The 20,903-nt window shown below is 37.7% G+C and overlaps 1 protein-coding gene across 1 annotated transcript; it reads right to left on the reverse strand.

The window, feature by feature from the left end:
• Positions 1–8,161: 8,161 nt before the first annotated feature.
• On the reverse strand, positions 8,162–18,209 carry LOC125241251. Its single transcript, XM_048149624.1, has 2 exons — positions 18,063–18,209; positions 8,162–9,524 (listed from the first exon to the last, which is right to left on the reverse strand). Exons 1-2 carry the CDS (start codon positions 18,075–18,077, stop codon positions 8,199–8,201), a joined length of 1,341 nt encoding a protein of 446 aa, XP_048005581.1. The 5' UTR covers positions 18,078–18,209; the 3' UTR covers positions 8,162–8,198.
• Positions 18,210–20,903: the final 2,694 nt, after the last annotated feature.

The following is a 20,903-nucleotide window of genomic DNA, read 5'->3' on the forward strand; positions in this document are numbered from 1 at the left end:
AGATGCACTTTATTAGGGACTGCATTCAAGAAGGAGCAATAGAGGTGAAGTACCTGCAAACCGAAGATATGGAAGCGGACCTTCTCACCAAAGCTTTGCCTGGCCCACGGCTAATGAAATTGAAGAGCAGCCTTGGGCTCTACTGATGGCCTCGATAGTGCCGTGAAGAGGAGTGTGAGTACTGGCCACGGGACTCTCGACGCAGATCGGAATTCAAATCCTCATTTGAATCCGTCAAACCGACGTAACATTATAATGTTTGTTATTGTTGTCATTTTATTATCTAAACGAATCTGTAGAATAAAGATCTATTCATTGTGCCTGTGATCCGTGACTTTATACTCTAGCTGCCCTCTCATATTCCCTCTCCCTCACAAAAGGGCGAGTCGCACAGTTTCTCGTCAGTCATTCACTAGCTGTCGCCGAGCTAATATAAGGAAGAAAATGGACGAATTAAAAGTGCATGTAAGGCATTGCTTACTATATGAATTTCAGTCTGGCCATTCAGCCGCCGAAGCAGTGCGTAATATATGTCAGCGTGTTGCTCCTGAAGTTGTGTCTGAGGCCACGGCGAAACGATGGTTCCAGCGGTTTCGTAGTGGCGACTTTTCATTATCAGATCAACCTAAGTCTGGTCGACCGGTGAAGATTGATGTAGCCAAATTAAAAACCGGAAAAGGAGATCCGAGGCTAACGAGTCGTACTCTTGCTACCGAGTTAGGCTGTTCTCATGTCACCATAGAAACACATTTACACGAGTTGGGAAAAAACTACAAATACAGTGTTTGGAAACCGCACGAACTTGATAGACATCAACTAAACTGCCGTGCCGATATCTGCATACAACTTCTGTCTTTTCGTCGCACATTCAACTGGTTGGACCATCTTATCACTGGAGATGAAAAATGGGTCTTATATATAAATCACACACGCAAACGTCAGTGGCTAGCTCCAAACGAAAAAGGAATAGAGGCACCAAAAACCGCCTTCAAAAATAAGCGCGTTACAAAACACGGAGAAACTAAAAAGCCAAAAATAATAAACCTTTCAATTCAGATTTCTTATCGTATTGCAATAAGCTAAACATCCAAATTATAAACAAATCAATTATTTTTGTAGTCGGTACCAGACCTGTTCGTCGCCTTGCTATTGCCTGTTTGCCCCACCCAACCATACACAGGCTGGTACCGACTCCAAAAATAATTGATTTGTTTATAATTTGGATGTTTAGCTTATTGCAATACGATAAGAAATCTGAATTGAAAGGTTTATTATTTTTGGCTTTTTAGTTTCTCCGTGTTTTGTAACGCGCTTATTTTTGAAGGCGGTTTTATTTTTTGTTAAAAAGTTTATTTATTTGTTGATTTTTAGTGGTTCCTAGTGATATTATATGTATCAGTCCGAATACATGTACAGTAGTGAAAGAATTATCCTTTAACTCCTAACCATTGAGGAGTTGACCTTCCATCATCAGCTCAGTTGATTTTTAGTGGTTCCTAGTGATATTATATGTATCAGTTCGAATACATGTACAGTAGTGAAAGAATTATCCTTAAACTCCTAACCATTGAGGAGTTGACCTTCCATCATCAGCTCAGCCACATAAAATTATTACCATCGGACGTAAATACTGGTGCACCTTTGAAAAATAGACTAAAAACATTACATAAGCCTATAACATTTGAAGAGTTCCCTCGATTTCTCCAGGATCCCATCATCAGACCCTGACTTGGTGCCAATGGGACCATCTCGGGGTTATACCGGTTCGATCAAAAAAAAAATTTTGAAAATCGGTCCACGATTCTCGGAGATATCGAGTAACATACATACAAAAAAAAAATAAAAAAAAAAATAAAAAAAAAAAAACATTCAGTCGAATTGAGAACCTCCTCCTTTTTTGAAGTCGGTTAAAAAACAGAGCCTCACCCGAAAAAAGTTATGCTGTCCGTTTGGTGGGATATTCATGGTATTATTCACTGGGAACTCCTACCAAGTGGAATGACTGTTGCCGCATCAGTATACTGTAATCAGCTTGAAAATTTAAACCAAAAAATCTGTCAGAATCGTCCACAGCATGCTAAAGTTTTCGTGTAAGACAATGCTCGCCCACACATTGCAAAAGTGACTCGGCTAAAGCTATTGGAGCTAGGTTGGAAATTGATACCTCATCCACCGTACTCTCCAGACTTGGCACCTACGGATTACGCATTGTTCAGATCGCTAAGCAATGCCTTGAATGAAAAAAAGTTCGATGATCAAGCCCATCTACGACAGTACATAGCTGAGTTTTTTGAATCTAAACCTAAGAACTTCTTCGCCGATGCTATTCATTCTTTACCAGAACGATGGAGACAAGTAGTAGATAACGAAGGCCGTTATATTTTTGATAAATGATTAAAATAATAAATTAAATAAAAATTACAATATTGGTTATGATTCGCTCATTACTTTCTTACCAACCCAATATTTTGAAGCAATAATAAACGGGCGTACCAAAATTGGGTAAAACAATAAAATCCGTACCGAAACTTGGCTATAGTCACCTATAGCAACCTATAGTATAGTACATTGTGCAATATGGGACCAGGGAGTGTGATGAAAAAATATTGCACTCGAGAGTAATTTAAATCGCGACGGCTTGCAATTTAAATACTTGAGTTAGCAATATTCTTACGCCCCGAGTTTCTTACTTATCTCTACTTAAAAAATTCACAGATTCTCAGGCAGAACAGACAGATTAAAAAAAAGTAAAGCCTGACATGATTTCAAAATTCATACAATACTGAATTGTCTGTTTACACGCACGCATGCGGAGCGGGAGTTATAGAAAAATCGTTCTCCCTAGGGAGTTATGAAATTTCTAATACCGTATTTAACTTTTTTATCGTTTTACATATTTTTTATATTGCAAGTGTGATGACAAACATTGTGTGTAACTCGAGGCGTAAGAATACATATTGCAAACACGAATTTTTAAGAAATTTAACTTTACTCTCCTTAGCAAGATTCAACTTCCGCCCCACGTTGCACAATATGTTGTTTAACCGCACGATTGATACCCGAGCAAGCGCAATATTCGAATATTGAACCGCGAGCATAGCGAGTGAATATAGGCAGCAAACGAGCACTGAGCAGACGAGCCGCCTGATGGGAAGCAGTCATCGCTGCCCATGGACATAAGCAATATCAGGGGAGCCACACATGCGTTGTCGACTTTTGGAACCCTAAATACCTGCTTCTTGAAGAACCCCATGGCATAACGCAAGGGAAACACCTCGGAAGGTAGCTCGTTCCACAACTTGAACGTTCTGGACAAAAACGAGCGAGAGTCCCTTGTTTGTTCTTGGTTTGCCTCGTGTCGAGAAAGTGAGGATAAACTTTGTTTCATTGGCGGGAGGTTCGGTGACAAAAGCGCGAAAGTTCATCAGAGTATTACCCACTGTACAGACGGGGAATGGTAAACAATTTTTTTATTTTAGGCTTAATAGCATCGTTCGGAGTTTTTATTAGTGAAAAAATAATTTACTTTGATCCCCTTTATTAATTGTCTGGCTTAGGATAAAGATACTACGTATACGCCTGTACTATAAGGAAACATTAAAATATATCTCAGGTAGGTTTTATTCATTTCAGAATCTACACTAACTTGTTAACCAATCGAAAATTCACGGCACATTACAAATCATAACTACACTTATACGTTTTTTTTAACTAAACAAACAATTAATAATAAACATCAAACACAGAATAACTTATCTACATAATAGGTACCTATTCAAAACTTGTTACTTAAGGCATTCTATTTCTCTGATAATATTATTGGTAATTACGTACATTTGAACTTTTATAGGTAAATATGGATTAGGTATTTCCTAATTCATTTAAACAGTTAAATCAACAAAAGGAGTATTATAAACTTGCTTAACCGTTGTGAGTACAAAGTACGAGTGATTACCTGACTTGAGTTTATTTCTTACTTTTTGGTTAAACCATTCCATGGCGTCAGTTTGTGTACTGAAGATAGAGAGAGCCGGCTCGGTCGTACTGAGACCCGCCACCTCCAGCGGGGGCTCCGACACGAGATCCACAGTTACATTTAAATCAACGTATTCTACGTTTGTTATTGTGACATTTGTGACAGTTTGTGTAGATTCTGATGCCCTGGCTGGTGTAATATCTGAAGGTTCTTTTGTGGTCTCTTCAGGTTCAGGTGTAGTTATTATCAGCGGCGTTTCCGTCGTTGACATTGTTGTTATAAATGTTGGAGGCATTACTGTTGCCATTGTCATTGGAGTTTCATGTGGTTCAACATAAGTTCGTATCGGTTCCGGTTCTATCTCGTTCGCTCGATCATCTGGGTACAGCTGCGCAATTGTAGAGTTAATCCAGGACAGTTCCGTGTCTATCGTATTGAAGACTATTTGTTCGTCGCTACATAACTTATTATTGGTCGCCGCGGTGATGGCCATGACTTTACCGTTCAAAACGAGTGGAACACCTTGCCTTTGAAAGCATTTTTTCACTGGCTTAGTGCTGTTGGTTTTGACACCACATACGTGATGTCCGTAAATATGTTGGCCAGGTTTACCACAGGTACTGACAACCATTTCGCGCATTCGCGTATTGCCGTCCTCCATGTATGGATAAAAGGCCTTAAGCCCTATGGCTGATAGAGTATCGACAGTGCTTAGCTGTGCCGTCCATCTTAATTTCCAATCGATATTGATAATGACTAAGGCGATGTCGTGTCGTTGTTTAGTTTCCATTCTTGGCTGTTTATACGTCCTAATGATATTAATGGCCCTGGCATACTTGTGCACGGCCTGACAGGACGTGGCACAGTAGGACGTGGTGAGGATGACGTCCTTGTGTATGACGGTGCCGACGCAGCACTCGTCCGTTTCGGGAGCACAAATCTCGCAGCTGAACTTCACGAGTTGCTCAAATCTTAATCCGTGTAACACGTCAAAAATACCGACTAAAAATACGGCCAACAACCATCTTTTGAGATGTGGATTCATCTTACAAATACAATTTTATATGGCTATAAAAATATTTTGATACTTTTTACGACATACTATTTTTATTGGCAATTTTTATGTATTTTATAGATTTTTTTAACACTTCTTATTATAATAAAAAATATTGGCACTTTACCAGGACTCTACCTACCTAATCAACTTAGTCATTTTGACAGAATTATAAAAAGTGAACTTGTCACAAAGAAAAAGTTTCACCTCATACAAAAATCTATTATAATAAAAATAGTAAATTAATCCTTCTTTCGGGCGAGGCAAGACAAGTCACAACAGCAATATAAGTATAGATAGGTACCATTGGCAACACTGTTAGCTGTAAATTTGTAATCCTTATTACAAGGACATAAAGTCTACCGATCGATGGTTAATTAAGGGTGTTGCTGTTTACTAAGGTACCCCTTCTAACTACGCACCGAACGGGAAACCGTTTCAGTTTCGGCAGACACAGAAATAAGAAATGACAGAAAATTAAAATACTTAAAAGTACAAAAAACATCACCTCAGTGGGTCATGCCATGGACCATTAACCATGATTCGTAAATAACCGCACACGCACAAGGGCGAGTCGGATTTCGAGGGTTCCGTATATAATAATTTGCTACACCCTCTCAGGGTTCATGTTGAACAATTTTAACATAATACAGTACTCTTTATTATACTGTGATAATACTGTCATTTGTTGTACATGATTGCAAAATAAATGATTACTTAAATGACATGTAAACTTTACCATGTAAAGTAGATTGTCATGTAAATTGTCATATATATAAATTATACTTACTTATTCATATTTTTTTACAAATGCAGTTTCCAGATTTTTACTTATACCTTGTATTGTAAAATAAGAATACATTAGATCAAGGACGACATATATTTTTCAGTAGGTAGGTACAGATGAAGTTTTTTTTACATGTGCGAGAAGGGGTTCATTTCTGGTCAGGGTGCGTAGCCGAATGGCACACACGCTCACGAAACGCTCGTAGATATCTATCTCTATCGCTCTTGCGTATTGGCGTGACAGAGCCAGACTACCTTTTGCGGCGATTCGTTTTCGTTTGGCGTCGGAGAAATGCCATTCGGCTACGAGGCCAGGTCGAAACTTCGGAGGGCAATCTGTACTGAAACGTCGTGCGATACACGTGCGAAAAGGAAATTCGTAACTCGTATGGATTTAAAACACTCTCTTCGGTCGTGTTTTAATTTATCGCCACTTGTTTCGGACTTTCTTTTTTACGCACTTGTATCGTAATGTACTAATATTTCAGTATAGATGGTGCTTTTTTGCGCACTAGTGCGAGAAGTAGGTAATTAATTTCTTGTCTGATCGAAACTTCGGAGGGTCACTTGTACTGAAAAACATCGTACGATACACGTGCGAAAAGGAGATTCCTCTTTTCCGCACTTGTATCGTAATGTGCTATTTTACATTAGGACAAAAGGTCAGCGAAAAATACCTACCCTATTAATTTTGACTTCCTAGATAGTTAGTGATATACTTACTTGATTTACGTTTTTGCGGCATTAACTGCTGTATTTTTAATTACGAAGGAGTTGCAGACCGGAGTTTTCGATTGTAAATTGAACGCGATATTTCGATATACAATACTCCCGGGTGCGTAAAATAATTCGTGATTTAATATAGTATTTACCAGTACCCTCTTATAAACTGCTTTTAGAAACTTAGGAAAGTACCTATAAGTATAGCAGTAGTATAGTCTGTATCAGTAGTAGTATGTAAGTAATCACTTTATTGTGTACAACAGATTTATACAATTTACAGGAACAGAGCTACAAAGGCGAATTTATCCCTATAAGGGATCTGTTCCAGTTATTTAACCTTAGATTAGAAGAGAGGAACTAGTTTAGACAAGGCCCGGACTATTAAGTGTAACCAAAAGAATTATATCGACTAAGATACACGATATGCGATTTATTTAATGTAGTGGCGTTCCCAGACGCAAACGAGAGTCCGAATTGATACCGGCGCCGGCGCCATTCCCCCCTCCAGAGGAAAGTGCATCCGCGAATATCCCACCCGCAACGAGCCTTGCTAATACCCAACATTAAACTATCACGCGTCACTGCACCGAAATAGAGACATTCCATTCATAAACAATGCACATCATGAATGAAATCCCATCGGACCCGCCGCATTACCGGCCAAATGAAGTACTCGAGCCGATATTCTGGGATGCCAGCTGAAAGCGAGCTCAATCAATCAAGATAACGTCATGAAGCTATGCGAATGGCCCCGCTATTAAAATACCAATAATGTGCCAACTCCAATTGCAATCCGAATCGATTGGTTCCCAAAATACGATGATAAATAATCATCTGGCATTCCTAACTGTAACCCTTGCTGTCGTCATTACAATAATTTACAAAACATGTTCGCAGCATGGTACCTATTATATATACTTGTGAGATTTCTAAGGTTTTTAAAGTTACTTTCTGAGTTGGAAGGTGAGATAGTAGTCATTTTCATAACAGCTAGTGCCTACGGTACTACTCCAAATCCTGCGACCAGTTGCCAAACAGGCTCTTAGCTCATTAATAATTTGACCACGTATAACTTTTTTTGCATACTTAAGAAGGCTCGAGGGATGTTTTAATTTTAATAGATCCTCTATAAGATTTGACTCATTATTCTGTCTATAGTAGACATTTACTGATACATTTTTCTGCAACACTTTACAAGCCCAAATTTGCTAATAAAATGTACTTTATACCTAATAGTTTGTGTTTATCGGTCACATTGATCTAAGTATGTACTATGTAGGTAATGTCTTTATTAGAAACGATTATGTTTTGATTGTTCGTGTGTATTTAGTGTACTGATTGTATGTAGGCACTAGGCACTAAAGTGGGATAGTTCGGTACAGTGGGATATGTGCAGTTTATACTATAATAGTACATGCCTACATGTTTTATGTTGGCAAGTAGGCAAAGTACATTGTTTTTCAAATTCGTTTCCTTTAAATTACGTAATTGTATTAAGAATACGTCTAATGTACCTACACTAATGAATTACTACACTTTTAATTCATACATCAGCTCTTACTTACTTCCTTAATAATTTTAATAATTAGCATTAGGTAATTTAAATTAATAATAATAATCCGAACAGTTTAGTAAAATTTTAATGGTTTCTTTAGTTTGTTAATTGTTGCTAAATTTGGGAGTTCCATAAGTTTCGTGAGGAATACCCTGTTGGGAAGAGAACGCGCTCTGGCCGCCAGTAGAGGTTACCGTGGACGAGAACGCTCCGGTGCTGTCGGACCCTCTAGCATCGATCTGGATCGGGGCTGCAGTCGATACATGATAGCCCGCAGTTGACGACGGGTAACCCGCGGAGCTAGATCCAAAGGATTGTGATTGGAAACTGGAACCTGATGAGCCACTCTCAAAGGATCCTGAGCTTAATGATTGATCCACAGAACCACTGCTGGCCTCATACTGAGATCCCGATGATCCGCTTAAGGCTTGAACTCCAAAGCCGCTGCCTGTCGATTGAGAAGTTACCACGGACTGTGGCACGTATTTGACATCAGCGATCGAATCTAGTGTACCACTAGAATGGAACGCACCCGCGACATTGACAGACTCTTTTCCACTGTTGTATTCATTAACGATGTTATTGATTACAGCTTGACTGTCTTCTTTGCCCTTATATTTGATGAAGAATACCTCTGGTTTAGAGGGCGGCTTCTGCTCAATTTTTGGAACGACAATGTCTTCAGTAGCTTCCGGTTTTTTCACTAGAACATATACAATAGTTTTTTCTTCGTTTTGTTGCTGCACGGGTACAAATTGTGTAGAACCGACAACAGGGGCTGGGGTCTTGATGAAGATGATTTTGTAATGTTTTTGAGGTGCAGGCAGGACCACTGGCTGACGGGGTCTCGGTAACTCGGGTTCTTCAGGGGCGGCATGAACATAGAAATGTTTGAAGATCTGAGCCGGTTGCTGTTGCACTTGATTGTAATATTGTTGGTATTGGTTGGCTGACTGGTACTGGTTAAGGCCCTGAACCCCTTGGAGTGACCCATCGGAAACGCCGAATGATCCACCAGTTTGATATTGATTTCCAATAGAATCTGCCCCAGAGTAGTATCCGGTAGTTTGGTATCTAGTATTATCGGTCTGGTAACCAGCGGTTTGGTGACCAGCTCCAGAATTATATCCGGTACCGGTTTGGTAACCACTGCCCGATTGGTAGCCCGTGCCGGACTGGAAAACGTTTCCTTGATATCCTACACCGGCGGTGTGGACTTGACTCGGGTATCCATTCTGGAAACCTGCAGTGGTTTGGTACACGTTCGAGGCGGAACTTAAAGCCTGTCCTTTGTAGCCAGTATTATAGCCACCGTTGCCGCTTGAAATGCTGTACGATGGTGTGCCATACGATGTCTGTATTTTGGGCGGACTATAATGGTAGCCGAGTCCAATATCGGCCGTTGCGAGTCCTACCACAGCAAGTATTACCTGAAAAAATTATAAAATACTATTAATAAGATAATAGTTATTAGATAATATCTAATTATTATTAAATTTACAAAAACAATTGAAATGGAACTAATTATATAATTTATAGATAAGTATGAATGAGGTAGTGCAGTTTGTGGTAAGTCCGAGCGGCACGCGGGCGAGCCGTTGGGTTGGGCCGGATCGTTGACCACGAAGCAGCCAGTGTTGCAATGCCCTACCACGTTCCCGTAAAATGAGATCTAGTTACTCACATACCCGGTCTGATGCAACATAACCGTACATTACTTTAAGCTAACATATTATTTTAATGTGCCCCTTAATGGTCTTAGAAGCCAGATTCCAGACAAAAGTTCTGACGAAAAGCGACAATGGACTTATTCTGAGAATCACTTTTACGATAGACAGTATTATAGCTAAACATATGTGTGTACTGGTCAAAGCTAAAGCTTCCAGTTTAGCCCCCCCCCATTAAGATACATTGATATTTAAATTAACTATTACTAACTGGTTTTCTCAAAGCGTGTCATTATGTAGATATTGTAACAGCCAGTCAATTAATTCATAATAAGCCGATATGATGGTAGTGCATCATTTTGTGAGGTATATCCGGCATAGAAAGTGTGGGTGCAAGGTCAATCTCACCCACGCCTCGAGCACGGTGTCGCGTGGATTTTTCGAAGTGCATGCGTTGCGTAAGCGAGAGCGATGAACTTGAACCACCTAACGCGTTGTCTTCCGAGAACCATCAAGACGATGGTGTGGAGTGGTTTCATTGTTTTAAGTGATTTGTTGTATTAGACGCTAAGTGATTGCAATCATAATCATGATGGCATCAAACTTCATGATGGCATTTACATTCAAATGTGAGTTTTATTATTATTTTAAAAACAATGATTTCGATTTCGATTTCGACGACCTGTCTGCCCTAGTGTGTAAAGACGGCTTGTGTAGCCGATGGCCTTCCGAGGAGCCATGGATGTATCGTTGTATGAGTACCGAGAAAACCTTGTTCTGGATAAATTATTCCAAGAACCCCTATCGCGCCACTAGAAGACGTGTGTGAGATTAGATTTCAGTTGGCCCCCGGTGGACTAAGTACCTAGCTAGTAGCTATAGTTCTTTATTGAATGATATATCTATATCAGTTTACTATTGAGACACAACTACTTAAAAAACTAATTAATTAATATTAATTAAAAAATCGTCTTTTAAGTGTGTGTATTTGATATTAATACCACAAACAGAAGCCGGACCAAGGTTTTAGTGCTAAAAACCCCACACCACACCACAAGTAATTATTAGTTTGGTCCTAACTGCCAGAGCGTAATTAATTAATAAAAAAATATGAGCAGCAATATATTGCGTGCACCTTTGACATCTCGAAGACGCGGTACTAATTGACAGTTCATATGCCAAGTCAGCTAACAAAATAACAATTCATGGGGTGGTGAATTATTTTGTATGAAAAAAATAAAAGTAGAGTAAACTCGCCTCATTCGGTGACACGCCTAAATCGGTGATACAAGCTTTGAAGCACTCTATTCCGAAAGACGATTTTTGGTTGTGTCACCGAATTAGGCGTGTCACCGAATGAGGCGAGTTTACCCTAGTATTTTTTAATGAAATCATATGAAAATATGTGAGTGTGCACGGAAAAACGTCCCACTTTGTCGATTGCTATAAAGCCGCTTTGTCAGTTTATTAATATAAAGATACAAGTAAATCTCGCCTTAATTGTAACCGATAAAGTCGGGCGTTTCACTAAACACACTCACATATGTTCCGTAAAAATACATCCTGTATAGTCATACTCGTACATAATTAGATGTGTTTCCTAAGAGGTGCATTTTTATACAGACACACCTAGCTATTTTATTTGGTCGTTAAAAAATAGTCCAATAACTAGACAGATTATACCTCGCACGTCCACCATAATCCTTAATGCATTTTTTTTAGTTCTAGCATTTAATAAATGTGTAAATAAATGCTCTAAGAATAGATGTATTGTCTATAATTAGTCTTAAGAAAAGTTGTTCGTACTCACACTAAAAGCTAAATAAGTACCTATATCTTGTTAAAAGAAATATAAATGATACTGTTAGAAGAAAACAAAACCTACATATTACATATACAATTAAATTAACGCGCACTTGTTTCGAATAATAACGAAATATCTGTTTTGTAAAAATACGAGGTAACTAGATGTGTGAACAATCTTAGTAGGTAGATTACGAGTACGTAGGTACCTATTGTCGTCAAGAAAGTCATCAAGAAATATTTCGCCATTCTAGAACTTGCGCTCGCGACTCCTATTGTGTCTAGATAAAGAACATTTTCAATTAGGTTTTGTCACTGTCAACAATGAAAAAAGCCTATCACAATACAATAATACGAAAAGATTGCCATGTTATTGCTTAATTTGTTTCTATGTTAAATCAACTTTGTAAGGGCGGGTCATCTTCTGTTTTCTGCGTCAATAAAGCTTTATACAGTTTATACAATAAGTAGTGACAGCGCAACATTTCGAGTACGTCCTTAAGATGCGGGTTCAATTTTGTACAATTCACCCCTCATGCAATGCAAGTTGTAGGTAAATTGGAAAGGTAATAAAAATAAATTTTAGAGACAGAAAAGTTTTGTAGACTTAACGCAAGGATGGATATTGCATTGTTGAATATTTAAAAGCTCCATAATTGATAAGATTTAAATAATAACTATTAATAAATTTAACAAATGCCAAAGTTAAATGTCAAGTTCACCGGTGACCCGCCCGCTTGCATTGATGATGCAAACGTTATGTCACAGCGTTTATCCGCTTTATCGGTTTCCAGGGCCCTTCCAATTAGCTCCGTGTCAATTTTTAAGCATAATGCATACATGAGTTTTTAAGCCTTTGACCGCCAAGAACGACTAAAGGCGTCGTGTGCTGTCGCGCTCACGACGCCATGCAGTAACGTCTAAATTGGGGGTGGAAGTTTGTAAGGAGCATTCTTCAATTTCCCATTTGACGCGAGCGAAGCCGCGGGCAAAAGCTAGTTCAGTGTATAATGTCATAAACTCATGAGTTGTCTAATGTCTACCGTGACAGATACTAAAGTTAATATTATTGTAACGCATAGTAGAATAATAACAATATTCGGATATACATATTATGTATAAATTAGCTTCAATTATTTTTCTGATCGTTTATACCGTGATTCTTTTGATTTGTTATCGTTAGGCTCATTAACAGAAGCTAACTTTGCCAGTATGCCGTTAAATTATTATTTTTTATATTAATTAACAAGTGTCAGAGAAGACTAAACATAAGTAAGTCAATCATCATCCTCCTTGCGTTATCCCGGCATTTGCCGCGGCTCATGGGAGCCTGGGTTCCGCTGTGACAACTAATCCCAAGATTTGGCGTAGGCACTAGTTTTTATGAAACCGACTGCCATCTGACCTTCCAACCCAAAGGTAACCAGGGCTTATTGGAATTAGTCCGGTTTCCTCACGATGTTTTGATAACTGAATAACATAAGTGTTAAGACATTAGTTTAGAAATGAATTAAATTTGACTATTTCCTCCCTGGTTTTTGAAGCTAGAGCAATGATTTTTTTCGACACAGATTATTATTATTTTTATCTGTGTCGGATTTTGATACGGCTTTTTTCATTATGGCGCAAAAAAGGTGTGATATTCAAAATTGGTAACAGTTAGCCAAAAAAACTAAAAGGTCCGATACTAATTATTTCATTGTTATTCAGATTAGTTCCGACTGATTATGTTTTGGAGGAGGAAACAGTCGAGAGACTCGAGAGCGGCACAACGATTTAAAAAAATCGGAATATCTATTAACTGAGTTGTTCTTGGATGGACAATTTTTTTCGATAAATCTAGTTAATAACACGAGTATATTTAACTAAAATTACCAAATTGAAAGGGGGGCTCCTTTCCATTTTAGCATTTTCGCTCCCGTTGCGTCTTAAATACATAGGTAAAATGGAAGTAAGAAAAACACGGTAGGTAGTGGTAAGAAACCTGAATTGTAATTAAATACTAATTAGTGATACAAATAATAATATTTGTACAGGTATGGTATATGTCAGATATTATTATTTATTTTCCCCTCACTAGCTCGGAAACACGTGTTTTGTCCTTTAATACCAGCGGGTAAAAACGCATTTTATCCACTAGTGGGTAAAGTAATTTGACCTTGAATAAAGTAAAATTAACTGCTTTAAAATTGATAAAAGTAGGTGAATCTAGTAATAAAGATGATTTACCACCTGTGGAACTATTGGAAGCAGTGGTAAACGCATATTTTGCGTTGTAGTTTCCTCGCTATAGTGAGGGGAAAAGTTTTGTGTTACACTCGGGTGCAAATGTATTTTACTTCTCAGGTCGCAAGTTCAGGTATACTCGCTTCGCTCGTGGTTCAACTATAGATTCCTTTCACTTGCTCGTTTTTCAATTCCACACTCGGCGTTAAAATACAACTTTGCCCCCTTGTATAACAAATAACTATTGTTTCTCCGTTTTAAAACTCTCGGGTCTTTCGAGCCCGGTCATTTATTTATAAGGCGTGCGTGGGGATATAGATCCAACACGTAGAGGCCGTTTGGAGATATTTGATGTCATGTAGAACGCCTGCTGGAACCCATTCACGGGTACATGACCCGTGAATCGGTTTCAACAGGCATTGGTAACTATTGTAAATAATATGGATAGAATACTGGTCTATGGTTTAAATTGGGTGGAAAAAAGACTGGGCTATTGCAAAAAGAAATCGGACACCTGTCATAACATTGTTGGCACAAAGTTATCGAGGCAGGTGGTGACTCGCCACTCGGTAGATGGGCACCTGATTCGCCACCGTAGAGACGGCCAGGCGCAACACCGGCATGAGTGGCTCAGGGGTATCGAGAGGTGGTGCTGCGCTTTCTCCGAAGTTACTCGCGGCGTTATGCCCTTTACCACTTCCACCCCTGGAGCTACAGCTCAGACGTTCCTCTCTGGACGGCCAATGAAGGCAAGCCAGAGCTGAGAGTACTGGGGGTCCCCTTGGGGTTCCACTCCACTCCGGCCGGCGAAAACACGCCGGAGACGGAGACCCTGACCGACTCTCGGGAACACTCGGGTCCGTGCCGTGGGGTCGTCACTCCTCAACAGCTCGCCACAAGCTGCCCGCCACTTATTTATTTTATTATTAACGTTAAAATAAATGTGTAACAAAGTTCACTTTGTAATAAATGACAGATCTTATTTACCTAAATGGTTAGATTGATGATGATGAAACAACAAATTACCTATTTTATCTGTTTGTTATTAATTGTCTCAACATTACGTCCAAAAAACCGGCCAAGAGCGTGTCGGGTCACGCTCAGTGTAGGGTTCCGTAGTTTTCCGTATTTTTCTCAAAAACTACTGAACCTATCAAGTTCAAAACAATTTTCCTAGAAAGTCTTTATAAAGTTCTACTTTTGTGATTTTTTTTTCATATTTTTTAAACATATTGTTCAAAAGTTAGAGGGGGGACGCACTTTTTTTTCCTTTAGGAGCGATTATTTCCGAAAATATTAATATTATCAAAAAACGATATTAGTAAACCCTTATTCATTTTTAAATACCTATCCAACAATATATCACATGTTGGGGTTGGAATGAAAAAAAATATCAGCCCCCACTTTACATGTAGGGGGGGGGGGTACCCTAATAAAACATTTTTTTCCATTTTTTATTTTTGCACTTTGTTGGCGTGATTGATATACATATTGGTACCAAATTTCAGCTTTCTAGTGCTAACGGTTACTGAGATTATCCGCGGACGGACGGACGGACGGACGGACGGACAGACAGACAGACATGGCGAAACTATAAGGGTTCCTAGTTGACTACGGAACCCTAAAAAGGCGATCAGGGCCCTTAGCTAGTGCCCACTGCCCACAGCTGGGATCGAATCATCGATCGGTGATATGGACCTGGACCCGCATCGCAAATTTAGGAGCAATTTTGAGAGGCAGGGAAAATGTATTTTCGTGTACATACCTATATGTTTTCCTAGCAAAGTTAGGTGCCTCAAAAATGTAAGGGAAATAATTTTCCTATTGCAATAGAGATGTATACCTAATTACTAAATTAAATGTTTGTTATTGTGTTGTAATTACCTACGTATTACTATTCACTACCCATCTTTCCCACTTTTGTCAGAAGTCAAGGCGTTAGTGGACAATCTGTGTTTTCCACAAGTCGAAAAATTGTTAGATCATCATCAATCAAAATTAGGTAGATCACCTTACAGAAACAGCTCATTATTTTAATAAGCTATAAATATCAACACGGAATCGGTTTAGCATAGCATAGCTAGACAAATATTCAAATCGCCATGCTAAGCATATTATTATTCGCGTTTGCCTTCATAATATCACATCTTTTGATGTAAAATTAAAAACTGGTTGTTATCCGTTTCGTTGCTCTTATAGCTGAAATATAAATAATGGAGGTTGTTTTATTTTATTACTCAGTTTGTGAGATATGACGGAAATGGGTTACTTTTTAGCATAATACATGATGATGGATGTGATAAATAGGTTTGAGAACGAAAACATAACGCTGAATGAACTACTTATGTAGCTAAATGGAATACTTTCATAGGTATGATTTGAATAAGTTCTTTTTGTACCTACTGAAACTGACTAACATAGCATGACACAAGACACTACACGAGGGCGATATTTGAATCTCGCATACGGGATTTTGTCACTAAAATACCGGTTGAAAACGGTGACTTGCCTATTATTTTCAGTGACAATTTTCTGAATTCGAATGCGTGAGACTTAAAAATCGGCCCGCAGGAGCGAAAATGCTAAAATGGAAAGGAGCCTCCCTTTCAATTTGGGAATTCTAGTTTAATATTGGTACTAGTGTTATTAACTAGATTTATCGAATAAAAATGTCCATTATGACGCTACGGGCGCGAAAATGCTAAAATGGAAAGGAGTCCCCCTTTCAATTTGGGAATTTAAGTTAAATATACTAATGTTATTAACTAGATTTATCGAAAAAAATTGTCTCGGTTAAAAGATATTGCGAAAAAATCTTTTAAATCGAGGTTCTCTCTCGACTGTTTCCTCCTTCAAAACTTATTTAAACGGAACGAAATTTTAGAATCTGATTAACAATGAAATAATCTGTGTCGGACCGTTTAGATTTTTTGGCTAATTGTTACCGATCTTAAGTATCACACCTTTTTTGAGCTATATTGAAAAAGGCCGTTTTTAGAAATTTTTTACGCCATAATCAATAACGCTGTTTTAAAATTTTTGATGGGCTCTAGAGTCTTTAAAAGTAAAAATATCAAAAAAATAAAAACGGTAGCGTCTTAAGGATATTTATAATTATACGAGTCACTACAAGTTACAAGGATATAAAATGAATTGTATTCAGTTATAAATTTATAACACTGCATACGTTGACTTTTTTAAATACCTAAGCCCTATAACAAGCAAAATTAAATTCAACTCACTAAAATACATTTTCACCACTCCAACTGGTAAAGGCTCTCTTTGCTATTCGAAAACAGATAGCAAAATTGCATTACATACAAATTTCAACTTGATGTCTTAAGCGGGCTGGTAGATTTTACTTATAAATGATGATTTTGAATCATAAATATTAAATGATGTAGTTGATGAATTTGATTTAGTTTCATGTTTTATAGTCAGTATTTTGTTCGTGTTGGTGTGGTGCAAAATTTTGTGTTTCACTCGGTGGCAAAGTTTGTTTAATCTTAGTCCCTTGAAACCCTCGCAACGCTCAGTATTCCACTTTTTGAACAACTCGCTACGCTCGCGATTCAATATTGGAATCTTTCGCTTGCTCGGGTATCAATATTGGCACGTGCGGTTAAACAACTACTTTTCCCCTTGTAAAACATTTAATAATAAATAAATCCGTATTAAGTACATTTTAAATTTTTCCCGAGCTGAAACAAAGGCGTCCGCTTGTTTATTGTGTTCGCCCGGCTAATAAGAAACCGTTATATTTTGAATGTACTTACTTTATATATTTTCACCATTTTTGTAGTGTTTAAGAATGTAGTCCAATTATATTATACAATTTGCAACACAACATCGTTTACCTACTATAAAATATAAACACTTCAATTGCTAAAGATGCTACGCTTTTTAAATTTTAAGTTCGTTTTGTAGGTTACTACTTATCATAAGATGTGCGGATATTTTCGGAAGCAGTCTCGTATTATGAAGAAATTTTATTAACACGCAAATTTTCTTTTTTTCAGTAAGCCGTAAGAACGACACTTTTAGAGTCAATTCATAGATATTGCAACTGTATTAAAAACTAAAGTTCGGTCTTGTAAATCTATTTGTAAAAACTATTTAAAACATAATTATCTTAAGTTAAAAAATAAGAAACCTCACCGCAACCAACAATCCTGCAACCTATTTTCATGTGAACACTCAAAAAAAATATCCGGTTGTGGCCGAAGATTTTCGGTGAAAATTCCGTGAAGCAAGTAAACAAAGGTTACGTACCACGAACGTCTTCATAGTGAGGCAGTACCACGGTCCCCAAAACTGGCGATGCGTGTAGTGTCGCCGGGTCCGGTGGCTAGGCGCTTATATATCGGGGATCCACCGTGGCCCGAGACGCGCTGACCGCCGACCAAGGTTGTTTCAACGGGTTCAAGCTATCGGCCACTCAAAAGCTCCGAAACATTGTTATAAGAAAAGATATGTGAACGCGGAGTCGATTTCCGCTGTTATTATTTAATATACCTACTTACAGATAGAAGATTGACCAAACAAGAAAACAAGATAGAAATTGGTCAAACAATGCCTTAGACCGAGAGGCGTGAAAGAAAGAGAGGAAGGCCTTTGCCCAGCAGTGGGACACAAGAGGCTATAATCATATACCTACAGATAAACGTTCAGCTACTGTACATATTTTTTTTACGGATGTCTTTTTAGGGTTCCGTAGTCAACTAGGAACCCTTATAGTTTCGCCATGTCTGTCTGTCCGTCCGTCCGTCCGTCCGCGGATAATCTCAGTAACCGTAAGCACTAGAAAGCTGAAATTTGCTACCAATATGTATATCAATCACGCCAAAAAAGTGCAAAAATAAAAAATGGAAAAAAATGTTTTATTAGGGTACCCCCCCTACATGTAAAGTGGGAGCTGATTTTTTTTTATTCCAACCAGGTATTTAAAAATGAATAAGGGTTTACTAAGACCGTTTTTTGATAATATTAATATTTTCGGAAATAATCGCTCCTAAAGGAAAAAAAGTGCGTCCCCCCCTCTAACTTTTGAACCATATGCTTAAAAAATATGAAAAAAATCACAAAAGTAGAACTTTATAAAGACTTTCTAGGAAAATTGTTTTGAACTTGATAGGTTCAGTAGTTTTTGAGAAAAATACGAAAAACTACGGAACCCTACACTGAGCGTGGCCCGACACGCTCTTGGCCGGTTTTTTTATATTTTTTAATATTCATTGTCATGGAATATGCACCATTATGAGTTGCTATAATCGTGAATATATGTTTTGCACTACGGTCGACTGGTAGACAATGTCTAAAGGCATTAAGTCCGTCATTTGTATTATTAACTGTGCAATAAAGTTTAAATAAATAGACTGATAGGCTATATTCCTTTTGAATTAAGACCTTGTGAATTTGTGATTCCGATCTCCATTTTTAATGAAATTACTACTCACCTATATTAATTGTTTTGTAATAATAATCAGGATGGCATGTCGGGCATCACAGACCAAATCAATATAAGGAACTTTTTACAAATGTAAAGTACATTTGTAAAAAGTTCCTTATATTTATTAAACAGTTAAACAATAATCTAAGTTAGGCATAAGCTATTTCAATGATTCAATGTTGGTATAATCTTAAAATGGATGTAATTAAGTATGTATCAAAAATAAATATGTAAGTTGGTCCATCCATATGAAATCCTTCCTACATCTAATATCGGATCGGATAATGTGAAAACGCACTTACACTACGTAGCACATCCAACATACCTATTATCATCATCATTATACATACCTATTACTCCTGAAGATTAGACATATTATAATTCCGTTTCCTATCTGTTTCAACAAATGTAAATACTTATTGTAGATGTAAGATACAGAGGGGCAAATTTCGACTGGGGGGCAATTGTAACTAATCCATTTTTTCCATTATTACACTATGATGTTGAGTTCTACATGTATCCACTGGACACGCCTACCATATACATATAACCGGTGGACAGTGGACACTCTATTTAATAATGCAAACATTGTAAAACATGGAAAAAATGGACCAGTTACATTTGTCCCCCAGTCGAGATTTCTTACTTAATTTATTTTCATTCTGTTATGGCATGACATAATTTGATGAGATATTTTTTATTTAGAAAAACATAAATCCGCCTGCAAGTTCACGCTGTTTCGGGTTACAAATGAGACCGGTTTGAGGTTGACATGACCTTTGTTGATGTTTGAACTAACATTAATGATAAATATCCTTTAACCTGTCAACCAACCAACATGCCACGTATGTGCCAACTTCTAACTAACTGTCAAACGTGAACGTAAATGCATTCTTGAAATAAGAACCTATCAATAAAATCAAGCTTACTATTGTCCCAGAGCTGTAAGAACCTCTTTATGACATATGACAGCGTCCACAAAACGTAAACTCGCGCAACCTAATGAAATTTTAAATAAAATCCTGTAATATTTTAAAAAATCAAGCACTTGAAAACAATATTTCGCTTACTTTAAACATAATCTAACACATGTTACATTTTTGCGGATCTTCGTTAGTGAGTATTTTACGATATTAATTTATCACGCAGGATTTACTTATTACGTCATTTATCATTCATTTTTATTTTTAAACTAGTGCTGTGGCAGAGTCTGTCATTTCGATTCAAATGACATTTCAGCAGTGAGTTGATAGAAATCGTATATTTGTTTAAGCGCCTCCTTGTACATAGGGCCTAATCGATTCAACCAATTCGAAATTAATCGTTAGATTTGGCAAACGATACGTCTTAGCCACATCGCAACATACATCAAAACAAATGTGTCAAAAATGTGAACCTATAAATCCGGGACAATACTTACTACCTACTTAGAACGGAGAAAACATATACAATGTTTTTATTGAATTCCGTTAACTTTAAGGGAAAGTTCTTTAGATCAAATACAATTAATTTCTCTAAGAAACTAGCGTCTTAACTCTTACGGTTATCGAGTTATTAGAAAAATAAAGATAATTACTGAACACGTGTGTGACAACATTTACCAAATCCTAATGTTATTTGTTATGACATGTGCCGTCAATCACTTGACACTAACTTGAATGTTA

This window comes from Leguminivora glycinivorella, chromosome Z (genome assembly GCF_023078275.1).
Source record: "Leguminivora glycinivorella isolate SPB_JAAS2020 chromosome Z, LegGlyc_1.1, whole genome shotgun sequence".
NCBI classification, from domain to species: domain Eukaryota; kingdom Metazoa; phylum Arthropoda; class Insecta; order Lepidoptera; family Tortricidae; genus Leguminivora; species Leguminivora glycinivorella.